This window comes from Apodemus sylvaticus, chromosome 9, assembly GCF_947179515.1.
Source record: "Apodemus sylvaticus chromosome 9, mApoSyl1.1, whole genome shotgun sequence".
Taxonomy (NCBI): domain Eukaryota; kingdom Metazoa; phylum Chordata; class Mammalia; order Rodentia; family Muridae; genus Apodemus; species Apodemus sylvaticus.
Window position 1 is genome coordinate 30,748,515 of NC_067480.1, and position 16,243 is coordinate 30,764,757.

The 16,243-nt window shown below is 39.5% G+C and overlaps 1 protein-coding gene across 1 annotated transcript in view; it reads left to right on the top strand.

Moving 5' to 3' along the window:
• Col4a4 (collagen type IV alpha 4 chain) overlaps positions 1 to 16,243 on the top strand; it is a 133,021-nt gene that overhangs the window by 40,958 nt on the left and 75,820 nt on the right. The window contains exons 6-7 of the mRNA XM_052192370.1: positions 626 to 670; positions 1,409 to 1,525. Of these exons, the coding sequence (XP_052048330.1) occupies positions 626 to 670; positions 1,409 to 1,525 (162 nt within the window). The remainder of the gene's footprint in view (positions 1 to 625; positions 671 to 1,408; positions 1,526 to 16,243) is intronic.

The following is a 16,243-nucleotide window of genomic DNA, read 5'->3' on the forward strand; positions in this document are numbered from 1 at the left end:
AACTGGCCTTTTTTCTCGGCCCTTCTCCCGAGAACCAGGCCCTTCTAGAACATTCCTTCAGTCTCTCAATGTGCCCAGGGAAGACTGCTGTTGTTCACCTGCATTCCAAACAATCCAAACGAAGCATTAAGTGTGCCAGGCCGAACCTTGCACTTTTCTCAGTCAACCATATGTCTTAGAGATCATGCTGTGTTAGTTTCTTAACCCACGTTTATGTCTTGAGAAAGTACCATGGAATATGCCACTCCGTGTGTCAAACCGTGGCTTATTTCCTGTTGGTGAAAATATGAAATTATTTCATAACCCTGTATAAGCCAGGATGTAACTCTGCCAGTTGCTGTTCAGAATCTGTTTTCCTAGGTAGGAGGAGTCTGAGGGCTGGAATTTGGCAGCGTGCCAAATATTTAATTTGGGTTGGTTCTGTCAAGTTGCCTTCCTAGGTCCATAAAACAGAGGGTAAAAGGATACTTCTTAATATTGGGGTCTTGACCAATCAGTGAACAGCTCGTGACAGTGACTCTTAAGGGCTTTTGATTTGGAATCACTATTAATAGTTTTAAGTAAATACACTTGTCTTTCTAATAATTAGTCCTGCTTGCATCTTTGTTTTATATTTTGGAATTAGGGTCCAACCGGTGTCCCTGGATTTCCAGGCGTGGATGGCGTACCTGTAAGTGTCCTCTCACTTGGCTCCATTGTTTTAAGAAAGGAAGAAACAGTCACTAGAAGCTTTAAAGCAAACAGTGTGGTGGTAAACACGTGACATATGAGTACTTGGGAGGCTGAGACAGAGGGATTATGCATTTGAGGCTATCTAATGGTTTACATAATGAGATCCCATCTTAAAAGAAAAAAAAAGAAAACACCATTATGAACAAAAGCAGATGTTCAAAAATATGTATGGTTAGTTCTTACTCTTAAATTTTATAAAATCATTCAAGAATGCTTACTCTTCAATCTTGTGCAATGTCTCAAACCATTTGACATGAAGAGCAAAGTCTTCAAACAAATTAACGAAGAAGAAATCAATTCCAAAACAGAAGCTAGATCTACCTGTCACGTCATGCATAGTGCTCTGGTATGAGATGTGTGCCCAGAAGAGAAGCCTCATTTTCTGGTGTGTCCCAGCTTCATAAGTGACTTTTGGAGAGTCACACAGAGCAGTAGCCCAGTGAAAGAAGAAAGCGGAGTTTGGGAAACTTTAGAATGCAGCAGATGTCCCCAGAGCAGAATGACTCAAGCTGAATTAACTTGCCATGAACAGGGTGTACTTTAAAGTTGTAATTTTACCTGGTATTACTTTCAGGGCACCTCACAAAGTGAAACATGGGTTATGGTTTCTGTAGTTTGTGGTGCATGTTGGGGTTTTCTTGCAGAAATATGTCACTCACAGTTTTGTCCTCCCCAGGGTCACCCAGGGCCTCCTGGACCCAGAGGCAAACCTGGTGTGGACGGCTACAATGGCTCACGAGGTGATCCGGGATATCCAGGAGAAAGAGGAGCTCCTGGCCCAGGCGGCCCCCCTGTAAGACACCATTAGCACAGCTTAGAGTGGTCCTAAGAGAAAAGACTTTATGTATTGCAGGAACCAGCTTGCTGTAGTCTGGGAACTGGTGTCCCTGCACCTTTGCCTGCAGCATGGTCAACTAAACTGGGTTCTTGGGGAGGGGGATGGTGAGGTGGGCAGAACCAGAGCATGTTGGGTTGTCATAGGCTGTGGAAAGGGAAGACACTACATGGCATTAAGAAGGGGTGTGAACTAACTGGCTTCATTAAGGCATTTCTAGTTCCTACATGAAGCCTGCATAGTTAAAGGAGGAAGCAGCTTACCAAAACTTGCAAACCAACCACTTAGGGTGAATTTGTTTTTAAAAATAGCTTTAAGTTTATTTCTTTTTTGTTGTTGTTGTTTTCTTTTTGAGATTCTTTTAAGCCAAATACTTTGCTGCCAGTAATGTTTTGAAGAAAAGGAAAAGGAAACAGCAAAAATAATAATCTATCTAGTTAAAAGTTAATGAGAACAAAAATAGAAATGATAATTTAAGAAGAGATAATATAAGGGAGATGGCAGTGGAAAGAGGGAATAAACATGTCTGGGTTAAAGAGGAAATAAATCAATAAAGCAAGGAGAATATAGAAGAATGTAGGAAGAGAGAAAATAAAGGTGACTTTAAAATAACACTAATTGTATAATAAAGGAAAAATGAATAAAAAAAATCAAAAAACAAATGAAAAGAAGAGATCCCTGTGTATATCAGAAGCTTCTGCCCCCTGCTTAGTTTTTGAGTGGCTAATCACAAATGTATCTAGTAAAAAGTTATGGAGAATGTTAGAATCAATGCAGTATCTTTCTCTTCTCTCTGAGATCTTTCATTCCCAAGGTATCCCTAGTTAATAATGTTAAAAAGCTACTGTCAGTGCTCGGGTGAGTCAGGCCCTGCAGAGCAGAGGATCCAGCCCTGAGGCCTCTGGCTGGAGCCTTCAGGCCTCCGCTTCGGGATCAGGAACAGCCTGGGCCACTGCACCCAGTATCCAGGCAGTGTAGGAGGTCAGCTGGGCACCAGGAGACCAGCTGCGAAGAGGAAGCTTGCACTGGTGAGTCCAGCATTGACAACAAGACCAACTAACACCAGTGAGAACTAGATGGCAAAAGGCAAACACAGGAACGTTACTAACAGAAATCAAGGCAATATGGCAGCATCTGAACCCAATTCTCCATTAGCAGCATGTCCTGGATACACCAACACTCCAGAAAAACAAGATATGGATTTAAAATCACTGATCATGATGCTGTTACAGGATCACATGAAGGACATAAATAAATCTCTTAAAGAAATTCAGGAGAAAATGGATCAAAAGTTAGAAGCCCTTACAAGGGAAACAACCAATCCACAAAAATCATTGAAAGAAATTCAGGAGAACTCAGAAGCCAATAAGGAGGAAATGCAAAAATCACTTAAAGAAATACAGGAAAACTTTGGTCAACAGGCTGAGGTCATGAAAGAGGAAACACAAAAATCTCTTAAAGAATTACAGGAAAACACAAACAAGCAAGTGAAGAAGCTAAGAAAAACCATCCAGGATCTAAAATCAGAAGTAGAAACAACTAAGAAATCACAAAGGGAGACAACTTTGGAGATAGAAAACCTTGGGAAGATATCAGGGGACATAGATGCAAATATCAACAACAGAATACAAGAGATAGAAGAAAGAATCTCAGATGCTGAAGATACCATAGAAACGATGGACTCAACAGTTAAAGAATATGCAAAATGCAAAAGGCTTGTAACCCAAAACATCCAGGAAATCCAGGACACAATGAGAAGACCAAACCTAAGAATTATAGGCATAGATGAAAGTGAAGATTTACAACTTAAAGGGCCAACAAATATCTTCAATAAAATTATGGAAGAAAACTTCCCTAACCTAAAGAGAGAGATGCCCATGAATATACAAGAAGCCTACAGAACTCCAAACAGACTGGACCTGAGCAGAAATACCTCTCATCACATAATAATCAAAAGCTCAAATGTACTAAACAAAGAAAGAATATTAAAGGCAGCAAGAGAAAAAGGCCAAGTAACATATAAAGGAAGACCTATCAGAATCACACCAGACTTCTCACCAGAGACCATGAAAGCTAGAAGATCCTGGGCAGATCTCATGCAGACTCTAAGGGAACACAAATGCCAGCCAAAACTATTATACCCAGCAAAACTCCCAATCACCATAGATGGAGAAACCAAGATATTCCATGACAAAACCAAGTTCACCCAATATCTTACCACAAACCCAGCCCTACAAAGGATAATAGGAGGAAAACACCAACACAAGGAGGGAAACTTCACCCTGGAAAATGCAAGATAGTAACCTTCTTTCATCAATCCCAAAAGAAGATAACCAATCAAATATAAAAGATAACATCAAAAATGACAGGAAGTAATAATCACTATTCCTTAATATCTCTTAACATCAATGCCCCAATAAAAAGACATAGACTAACGGAGTGGATACATAAACAGGATCCTACATTTTGCTGTATACAGGAAACACACCTCAGTGTCAAAGACAAACACTACCTTAGAGTAAAAGGCTGGAAGACAATTTTACAAGGAAATGGTCTCAGGAAACAAGCCGGAGTAGCCATTCTAATATCAGATAAAATTGACTTTCAACCTAAAGTCATCAAAAATGACACTGAGGGACACTTCTTGCTGGTCAAAGGAAAAACACACCAAGAAGGACTCTCAATCCTGAACATCTATGCTCCAAATGCAAAGGCACCCTCATTTATAAAAGAAACTTTACTAAAGCTCAAAGCACACATTGCACCTAACACAATAATTGTGGGTGACTTCAACACTGCACTTTCTTCAATGGACCGATCAGGAAAACAGAAACTAAACAGGGACACAGTGAAACTAATTGAAGCTTTGGACCAATTAGATTTAACAGATTCTTTATATATATATAAAGATTCTGATAGGTATATATATAAAACATTTTACCCTAAAACAAAAGAATATACCTTTTTCTCAGCACCTCATGGTACCTTCTCCAAAATCGACCATATAATTAGTCACAAGACAGACCTCAACAAATATAAGAAGATCGAAATAATCCCATGCCTCCTATCAGATCACTATGGAGTAAAAGTGGTCTTCAATAGCAACAAAAACAACAGAAAGCCCACATGCACATGGAAACTGAATAATACTCTACTCAATGATACCTTGGTCAAGGAAGAAATAAAGAAATCAAAGACTTTTTAGAATGTAATGAAAATGAAGACTAAACATAGCCAAATATATGGGACACAATGAAAGCAGTGTTAAGAGGAAAACTCATAGCCCTGAGTGCCTCCAAAAAGAAAATGGAGAGAGCATACACTAGCAGCTTAATGACACACCTGGAAGCCCTGGAGCAAAAAAAAAAAATTAATTTACCCAGGAGGAGTAGAAGGCAGGAAATCATCAAACTCAGGGCTGAAATCAATCAAGTAGAAACTAAGAGAACCATACAAAGAAGCAACAAAACCAGGAGCTGGTTCTTTGAGAAAAATCAACAAGATAGATAAATCCTTAAGCCAGACTAATCAAAGGGCACAGAGACAGTATCCAGATTAACAAAATTAGAAATGAAAAGAGAGATATAACAACAGAAACTGAGGAAATTAAAAAAATCATCAGATCTTACTACCAAAGCCTATACTCAACACAACTGGAGAATCTGGAGGAAATGGACAATTTCCTAGACAGATACCAAACACCAAAATTAAATCAGGATCAAATAGATCATCTAAACAGGCCCATAACTCCTAAAGAAATAAAAGGGGTCATAGAAAGTCTCCCAACCAAAAAAAGCAAGGGACCAGATGGCTTCAGTGCAGAATTCTATCAGACCTTCAAAGAAGACCTAACACCAATACTCTTTCAAACTGTTCCACAAAATAGAAACAGAAGGAACACTACCCAACTCCTTCTACGAAGTCATAATTACACTGATACCAAAACAACACAAAGATCCAACAAAGAAAGAGAACTTCAGGCCAATTTCCCTTATAAATATCGATGCAAAAATACTCAATAAAATTCTTGCCAACCGAATCCAAGAACACATAAAAATGATTATCCACCATGATCAAGTGGGCTTTATCCCAGGGATGCAGTGATAGTTCAATATAAGAAAATCCATCAATGCAATCCACTACATAAACAAACTCAAAGAAAAAAACCACATGGTCATTTCTTTGGATGCTGAAAAAGCATTTGACAAAATTCAGCATCCTTTCATGCTAAAAGTCTTGGAAAGAACAGGAATTCAAGGCCCATACCTAAACATAGTTAAAGCAATATACAGGAAACCGGTAGCCAACATCAAACTAAATGGAGAGAAACTTGAAGCAATCCCACTAAAATCAGGGACTAGACAAGGCTGTCCTCTCTCTCCATATCATTTCAATATAGTACATGAAGTTCTAGCTAGAGCAATTCGACAACATATGGAGGTCAAAGGGATACAAATTGGAAAGGAAGAAGTCAAATTATCACTCTTTGCAGATGACATGATAGTATACTTAAGTGACCCCAAAAACTCCACCAGAGAACTCCTACAGCTGATAAACAACTTCAGCAAAGTGGCAGGTTATAAAATCAACTCAAGCAAATCAGTTGCCTTCCTATACTCAAAGGATAAGCAGGCTGAGAAAGAAGTTAGGGAAATGACACCCTTCACAATAGCCACAAACAATATGAAGTTATCTTGGTGTGACTCTAACCAAACAAGTGAAAGATCTATTCAACAAGAACTTCAGGTCACTGAAGAAGGAAATTGAAGAAGACCTCAGAAAATGGAAAAATTTTCCATGCTCATGGATTGGCAGGATTAATATAGTTAAAATGGCCATCTTGCCAAAAGCAATATATAGATTCAATGCAATCCCTATCAATATCCCAACTCAGTTCTTCACAGAGTTAGAAAAAGCAATTCTCAAATTTATCTGGAATAACAAAAAACCCAGGATAGCTAAAACTATTCTCCACAGTAAAAGAACTTCTGGGGGAATCAGTATCCCAGACCTCAAGCAATACTACAGAGCAATAGTGTTAAAAACTGCATGGTATTAGGCGGCGGCGGCAGTAGCAGGAGCAGCAGCAGCTGGTCCAGTGGAAGGGCCATCAGCAGTGGAACCAAGGTGACAGGGTCGAGGCAGGCCTTGTGCCCGAGCCATGCTGCAAGCCGTGGCAGATTTACAGCGCCTTTCACCGCACAGAAGCTACATCAGAACTCTGCCTCCCTCCAGTCAGTTACAAGAGACTCGCCTCCATCTTGGATCTCTGGTGCCAGAGAAATCAGACAGACTAAGGTACGCAGATATAACCCAAGGCCAACATTGTGTGTGTGTGTGTGGGTGGGGGGGTTCTAAGCCCGACGGGCGTTGGCCTGCACCCAGGCCCAGGGCTGTTGTGTGTGTGTGGGGGGGCGTGGTGTGACAAACTGGCCAGGAGTTTGTTTGCCCGGCCCAGCCGGTGCGTGCGCTCGCGCTACCATTTGGACTACAGGACGCCAGAGAGTTCTAGCAGGCAAAGTCAGCTAAGAGTCATAGCCTGAGGCTAACATAGCTGGGGTCTAAGCCAGACAGGCCTTGGACTGCCCTCAGGCCCTGGGCTGCTCAGTGGGCCATCTGTGTGCCAACCCGGCCAGGAGGTTGTTAGCCTAGCAGACTCTCCTGGAACTTTCAGGGAGCCATCCTGGCCACTTGACAGAACCAATTAACAGTCATAGCCCCAGGGGAACTTTGCTGGGCCTTAGCCTTAGCCTGACAGGCTTTTGCCTAGATTCAGGGCCTCAGTAGCTAGGCTAGCCTTGTGTGCACTAACCCAGTTGGGAGATCGGCTGCCCAGCAGAGTGACCAGCACTTGGAAAAGGTCCTGCAGCATACACCATCAGCACTCACTGAAGGAGCAAACCGGCACTGCCTGCTTCACACAATCTGAGGCAAGGCACACTAGGGCTCCAAGGGCACCCAAGAGGAGGACAGCACATCAGCAATCTGCAACAGGGGAAAACCAGCCATCCAGTGTTGCAGAAATAGCCCTACATCCTCACAGGAGTCACAAACACCAGCCAGAGACGAGACCAACTAACACCACAAATAACAAGATGGCAAAGGGCAAACAGAGGAACGCTACTAACAGAAATCTAGGCAATATGGCAGCGTCTGAACCAAACTCTCCAACATCAGCAAGTCCTGGTTACACAAACATACCAGAAAAACAAGATTTGGATTTAAAAATCACTGTTCATGATGCTGCTAGAAGAACACAAAAAGGACATAAATGAATCTCTTAAAGAAATACAGGAGAACATGAATAAGCTAGAAACCCGTATAATGGAAACACAAAAATCACTTAAAGAAATTCAGGAGAATAAGGGTCAAGAGATAGAAGCCAATAAAGAAGAAACACAAAAAAAGCTTAAAGAAATGCAGGAGAAAGTGAGTCAAACAGCAGAAGTCATGAAAGAGGAAACACAAAAATCTCTTAAAGAATTACAGGAAAATACAAGCAAGCAAGTGAAGGAGCTAAGCAAAACCATCCAGGATCTAAAATCAAAAGTAGAAACAACTAAGAAATCACAAAGGGAGACAACTTTGCAGATAGAAAACCTTGAGAAGAAATCAGGGGCCATAGATTCAAATATCAATAACAGAATACAAGAGATGGAAGAAAGAATCTCAGATGCCAAAGATACCAAAGAAACCATTGGCTCAACAGTCAAAGAAAATGCAAAATGTAAAAAGCTTGTATCCCAGAACATCCAGGAAATCCAGGACACAATGAGAAGACCAAACCTAAGGATTATAGGTATAGATGAGAGTGAAGATTTACAGCTGAAAGGGCCAGCAAATATCTTCAACAAAATTATGGAAGAAAACTTTGCCAACTTAAAGAGAGAGATGCCCATGAATATACAAGAAGCCTACAGAACTCCAAACAGACTGGACCTGAGCAGAAATACCTCTCATCACATAATAATCAAAAGCCCAAATGTACTAAACAAAGAAAGAATATTAAAGGCAGCAAAAGAAAAAGGCCATGTAACATATAAAGGAAGACCTAACAGAATCACACCAGACTTCTCACCAGAGACCATGAAAGCTAGAAGATCCTGGGCAGATCTCATGCAGACTCTAAGAGAACACAATGTCAGCCAAGACTACTTATACCCAGCAAAAATCTCAATCACCATAGATGGAGAAACCAAGATATTCCATGACAAAACCAAATTTACACAATATCTTTCTACAAACCCAGCTCTACAAAGAATAATAGGAAGAAAACTCCAATACAAGGAGGGAAACAACACCCAGGAAAAAGCAAGATAGTTACCTTCTTTCATCAAACCCCAAAGAAGATAAGCACGCAAATATAAAAATGATATTGAAAATGACAGGAAGTAATAATCACTATTCCTTAATATCTCTTAACATCAATGGACTCAACTCCACAATAAAAAGACATAGACTAACAGACTGGATAAGGAAACAGGACCCTACATTTTTCTGCATACAGGAAACACACCTCAATGTCAAAGACAAAAACTACCTTAGAGTAAAAGGCTGGAAGACAATTTTACAAGCCAATAGTCTCAGGAAACAAGCCAGAGTAGCCATTCTAATATCAGATAAAATTGACTTTCAACCTAAAGTCATCAAAAGAGATACAGAAGGACACTTCTTGCTGGTAAAAAAAAAAAAAATCCACCAAGAAAAAACTTTCAATTCTGAATATCTATGCGCCAAATGCAAGGGCACCCTCATTCGTAAAAGAAACGTTACTAAAGCTCAAAGCACACACTGCACCTAACACAATAATTGTGGGTGACTTCAACACTCCACTCTCCTCAATGGACCGGATCAGGAAAACAGAAACTAAACAGGGACACAATAAAACTAATTGAAGCTTTGGACCAATTGGACTTGACTGATATTTATAGAACATTTCACCCTAAAACAAAAGAATATACCTTTTTCTCAGCACCTCATGGTACCTTCTCCAAAATCAACCATATAATTGGTCACAAGGCAGACCTAAACAAATATAAAAAGATTGAACTAATCCCATGCCTCCTATAGGATCACTATGGAGTAAGAGTGGTCTTCAACAGCAACAAAAACAGCAGAAAGCCCACATACACATGGAGGCTGGACAATAGTCTACTCAATGACACCTTGGCCAAAGAAGAAATAAGGAAAGAAATCAGAAACATTTTAGAATTTAATGAACATGAAGGCACAACATACTCAAATCTTTGGGACACAATGAAAGCAGTGCTAAGAGGAAAACTCATAGCCCTGAGTGCCTCCAAAAAGAAAATGGAGAGAGCATACACTAGCAGCTTAACAACACACCTGAAATCCCTGGCACAAAAAGAAGCCAATTCACCCAGGAGGAGTAGAAGATAGGAAATCATCAAACTCAGGGCTGAAATCAGTCAAGTGGAAACAAAGAGAGTCATACAAAGAATCATTTTATCCAGGAGCTGGTTCTTTGAGAAAATCAACAAGATAGATAAACCCTTAGCCAGACTGACCAAGGGGCACAGAAAAAGTATCCAAATTAACAAAATTAGAAATGAAAAGGGGGATATAACAACAGAAACTGAGGAAATTAAAAAAAAATCAGATCCTACTACCAAAGCCTATACTCAACACAACTGGAGAATCTGGAGGAAATGGAAAATTTCCTAGACAAATACCAAATACCAAAATTAAATCAGGACCAAATAGCTCATCTAAACAGTTCCATAACCCCTAAAGAAATAGAAGGGGTCATAGAAAGCCTTCCAACCAAAAAAAGCACAGGACCAGATGACTTCAGTGCAGAATTCTATCAGACCTTCAAAGAAGACCTAACACCAATACTCTTCAAACTATTCCACAAAATAGAAACAGAAGGAACACTACCCAACTCCTTCTACGAAGACACAATTATGCTGATACCAAAACCACACAAAGATCCAACAAAGAAAGAGAACTTCAGGCCAATTTCCTTTATGAACATCGATGCAAAAATACTCAATAAAATTCTTTCCAACCGAATCCAAGAACACATAAAGTCGATCATCCACCACGATCAAGTGGGCTTATTCCAGGGATGCAGGGTTGGTTCAATATACGGAAATCCATCAATGCAATCCACTACATAAACAAACACAAAGAAAAAAACCACATGGTCATTTCATTGGATGCTGAAAAAGCATTTGACAAAATTCAGCATCCTTTCATGCTTAAAGTCTTGGAAAGAACAGGAATTCAGGGCCCATACCTAAACATAGTAAAAGCAATATACACCAAACTGGTAGCCAGCAGCATCAAACTAAATGGAGAGAAAATTGAAGCAATCCCACTAAAATCAGGGACTAGACAGGGCTGCCCCCTTTCTCCTTATCTTTTCAATATTGTACTTGAGGTACTAGCTCGGGCAATTAGACAACATAAGGAGGCCAATGGGATACAAATTGGAAAGGAAGAAGTAAAATTATCACTCTTTGCAGATGACATGATAGTATACTTAAGTGACCTAAAAAACTCCACCAGAGAACTCCTACAGCTGATAAACAACTTCAGCAAAGTGGCAGGTTATAAAATCAACTCAAATAAATCAGTAGCCTTCCTATACTCAAAGGATAAGCAGGCTGAGAAAGAAATTAGGGAAATGACACCCTTCACAATAGCCACAAACAGTATAAAGTATGCGTATGCTCTAAGATCAAGAATTGACAAATGGGACCTCATAAAATTACAAAGGGGTGACTCTTACCAAACATGTGAAAGATCTATATGACAAGAACTTCAAGACTCTGAAGAAGGAAATAGAAGAAGACCTCAAAAAATGGAAAAACTTCCCATGCTCATGAATCAGCAGGATTAATATAGTTAAAATGGCCATTTTGTCAAAAGCAATATACAGATTCAACGCAATACCCATCAAAATCCCAAATCAATTCTTCATAGAGTTAGAAAGAGCAATTCTCAAATTCATCTGGAATAACAAAAACCCAGGAGAGCTAAAACTATTCTTAAAAGCAAAAGAAATTTTGGGGGAATCACTATTCCTGACCTTAAGCAATACTACCGAGCAATAGTGTTAAAAACTGCATGGTATTGGTACAGTGACAGGCAGGCAGATCAATGGAACAGGATTGAAGATCCAGAAATGAACCCACACACCTATGGCCACTTGATCCTCAACAAAGGGGCTGAAAACATCTAATGGAAAAAAGGCAGCCTTTTCAACAAATGGTGCTGGTTCAACTGGAGGTCAGCATGCAGAAGAATGCAAATTGACCCATCCTTGTCTCCTTGTACTAAGCTCAAATCCAAATGGATCAAGGACCTCCACATAAAGCCAGACACTCTGAAGCTAATAGAAAAGAAACTGGGGAAGACCCTTGAGGACATCGGTACAGGGAGAAAGTTTCTGAACAGAACACCAATAGCGTATGCTCTAAGATCAAGAATTGACAAATGGGACCTCATAAAATTACAAAGTTTCTGTAAAGCAAAGTACACCATCAAAAGGACGAATCAGCAACCAACAAATTGGGAAAAGATCTTCACCAACCCTACATCAGATAGAGGGCTAATATCCAATATATACAAAGAACTCAAGAAGTTAGACCCCAGAAAACCAAATAACCCTATTAAAAATGGGGTACACAGTTAAACAAAGAATTCTCACCTGAAGAACTTCGGATGACAGAGAAACATCTTAAAAAATGCTCAACCTCATTAGTCATTAGGGAAATGCAAATCAAAACAACCCTGAAATTTCACCTTACACCAGTCAGAATGGCTAAGATTAAAAACTCAGGAAGCAGCAGATGTTGGCAAGGATGTGGAGAAAGAGGAACACTCCTCCACTGCTGGTGGGGTTGCAAATTGGTACAACCACTCTGGAAATCAGTCTGGCGGTTCCTCAGAAAACTGGGCATGTCACTTCCGCAATATCCTGCTATACCACTCCTGGGCACATACCCAGAGGATTCCCTAGCATGTAATAAGGATATATGCCCCACTATGTTCATAGCAGCCCTATTTATAATAGCCAGAAGCTGGAAAGAACCCAGCTATCCCTCAACAGAAGAATGGATGCAAAAATGTGGTATATATACACAATGGAGTACTATTCGGCCATTAGAAACAATGAATTCATAAAATTCTTAGGCAAATGGATGGAGCTGGAGAACATCATACTAGGTGAGGTAACCTAGTCTCAAAAGATCAATCATGGTATGCACTCACTAATAAGTGGATATTAGCCAGGAAATCTGGAATACCCAAAACATAATCCACACATCAAATGAGGTACAAGAAGTACGGAGGAGTGGCCCCTGATTCTGGAAAGACTCAATGTAGCTGTATAAGGCAAAAGCAGAACAGGGAAGTGGGAAGGGGTGGGTGGGAGAACAGGGGGAGTGAAGGGGGCTTATGTGACTTTCGAGGAGTGGGGGGCCAGAAAAGGGGAAATCATTTGAAATGTAAATAAAAAATATATCAAATAAAAAAAAAGAAAAAAGAAAGAAAAAAACTGCATGGTATTGGCACAGTGACATGCAAGTCGACCAATGGAATAGAATTGAAGACCCAGAAATGAATCTACACACCTATGGTCACTTTATCTTCGACAAAGGAGCTGAAAACATCCAGTGGAAAAAAGATAGCCTTTTCAACTAATGGTGCTGGTTCAATTGGAGGTCAGCATGCAGGAGAATCCATTCTTATCTCCTTGTACTAAGCTCAGAACTCCAAGTGGATCAAGGACCTCCACATAAAACCAGTCACACTGAAACTAATAGAAAAGAAACTGGGAAAAACCCTTGAGGACATAGGCACAGGGGAAAAGTTCCTGAACAGAACACCAATAGCTTATGCTCTAAGATCAAGAATTGACAAATGGGATCTCATGAAATTACAAAGTTTCTGTAAGGCAAAGGACACCATCAAAAGGACAAAATTGCAACCAACAAATTGGGAAAAGATCTTCACCAATCCTACATCAGATAGAGGGCTAATATCCAATATATTCAAAGAACTCAAGAAGTTAGACCCCAGGGAACCAAATAACCTTATTAAAAAATGGGGTACAGACCTAAACAAAGAATTTTTACCTGAAGAAATTCAGATGACTGAGAAGCACCTTAAGAAATGCTCAACATCATTAGCCATTAGGGAAATGCAAATCAAAACAACCCTGAGATTTCACCTCACACCAGTCAGAATGGCTAAGGTTAAAAACTCAGGAGACAGCAGGTGTTGGTGAGGATGTGGAGAAAGAGGAACACTCCTTCACTGCTGGTGGGATTGTAAGATGGTACAACCACTATGGAAATCAGTCTGGCGGTTCCTCAGAAAACTGGACATGACACTTCCAGAGGACCCTGCTATACCCCTCCTGGGCATATACCCAGAGGATTTCCCAGCATGCAATAAGGACACATGCTCCACTATGTTCATTGCAGCCTTATTTATAATAGCCAGAAGCTGGAAAGAACCCAGTTGTCCCTCAATGGAGGAATGGATACAGAAAATGTGGTACATATACACAATGGAGTACTATTCAGCAATTAAAAACAATGAATTCATGAATTCTTTAGGCAAATGGATGGAACTGGAAAATATCCTAAGCGAGGTAATGCAATCACAAAAGAATACACATAGAATGCAATCATTGATAAGTGGATATTAATTAGCCCCGAAGCTCTGAATACTGAAGATACAATTAGCATATCAAATGATTCCCAGGAAGAGAAGGAAGAAGAGGGCCCTAATTCTGGAAAGGCTTGATCCAGCATTGTAGAGGAGTTCCAGGACAGAAAAAAGGGAGGGGGATAGATAGGAGAATGGATGGAGAGAAGAGGACTTATGGGACATATGGGGAGGGGGGAACTGGGAAAGAGGAAAGCTTTTGGATTGTAAGCAAAGAATATAGAAAATAAAAATATATATTAAAAAAAAAGCTACTGTCTCTTAATTATTTTTTTATCTTGATTCCACAGCAACTTTTTAAATGAAAAGGCTTGGTCTGAATTGATTGTCGTAGGTAGAAAGAGAAGCAGAAGACTTCAACCAGTCCTGGGTTATCAACTTTAACATCCTGATAAATGTCCCATGAAAATCTCCATGCCTACTGGCTTCTGTGCAATGGTAGTATGTCAATGCTTGTGTCAGATTTTAGAAAAAGATGTCATATGAAGCTAAACTACTAGTAGCTTGTATGATTTTGTCATCATAATTTACAATATATTTTCATGAAGCTAGGAAAAGATCTTATGAAATTATTTAATTTGGTCCTTATATGCATTATTCCATAAGCAGCCAGTTTTTAAAACTTGAAATTGTTTTATATCTTGGTTTGGAATATTGTAATTTATTTTATTATTATAAATTGTTTCAACTCTTCAAAGAAAAAAAAAAGATTGCTTTAGCAAGAAACATCCCTTATTTTCACAACCCACCTTTCCAACTCTCTTACTTGGGTAAAAATCAGGCACGGTTTGGGCTGAGTCAAAATGCACTGTATGAAATTCTCAAAGAACTAATAAAAATTGAGAACATTAAAAATATATAAAATTATTATTTATATTATCTATATATTATTTGCATGCTTTATATGTTTTCTGTATAATATATATTATTTATAAAATATAAGAATTTATAAAATAAAAGTTTATAAAATATTGTTTATATAAAATAAATAAGTAAATATAAATAAATAAATAAATAAATTTCCCTTAAGAACCAAGTTGAATTTCTATGTATGGCTGTCTTTCAGCTTTTCCCCTTTGCTATTTAAATATTTCTTCTTAAAGTCTCCCAAGAGATTTTTTTTGTTTTTTATTTATTTATTTTTTGTTTTGTTTTGGTTTTTTTTTTTTTGATACTACCAGGTCATCCATTTTCTCTTTGTTCGGGTTCCCTGTGCGCTCTTGACCGAAGGAGAACTGGTCTGAACTTAGAACTCAGAAGGAATTCCAGGCTGGCCCCATTCTTCACCTCACATAAAATTCATCTGTGTGTGTTCTTAGTCACCCTTACCCCCCCCACCCCAGTTCCACACCCTGAGTTCCACGCCCTGAGTTCCACACCCTGAGTTCCACACCCTGAGTTCCACACCCTGAGTTCCACACCCTGAGTTCCACACCCTGAGTTCCACGCCCTGAGTTCCACACCCTGAGTTCCACGCCTTGAGTTCCACACCCTGAGTTCCACACCCTGAGCTCCAGCGCAGTGAGGAGAACACACTCTGCTCAGGGCTCTGAGCGGCAGCTTTACCATAGTGGGCAGTGCTCACCTCAGGGCTGGGATGTCTCTTTGTTAAGCAGCATTCTTTCCTGTGTCGCCTCTGATAGCTGTGCCTGTAAACTAAAACTGTCTAGAATGCTAAAGCTACCCAAAGCCACTCAGCCACTGATAGGGAAAGTTACAACTGTCTTGTGACCTTTTAGTGTTTCATTAACCTGTTTAAAAAAAAAAAAAGGCTCGCTGTCACTTATAAATGTATAAAGTGAAAAAAGTAGAACAAATATTTATGTAGTACTTTGTGATTTTAAACATTGAGAATCAAAGCATTGAGTTGTATAGTAAAAAAAAAAAGAAATCCTTAAGACTGTTTTGAATGGCGTTTTCCTTTTCTCTATAAGGTAATATATAATACCAAATTAACCCTTTTCCATGCTA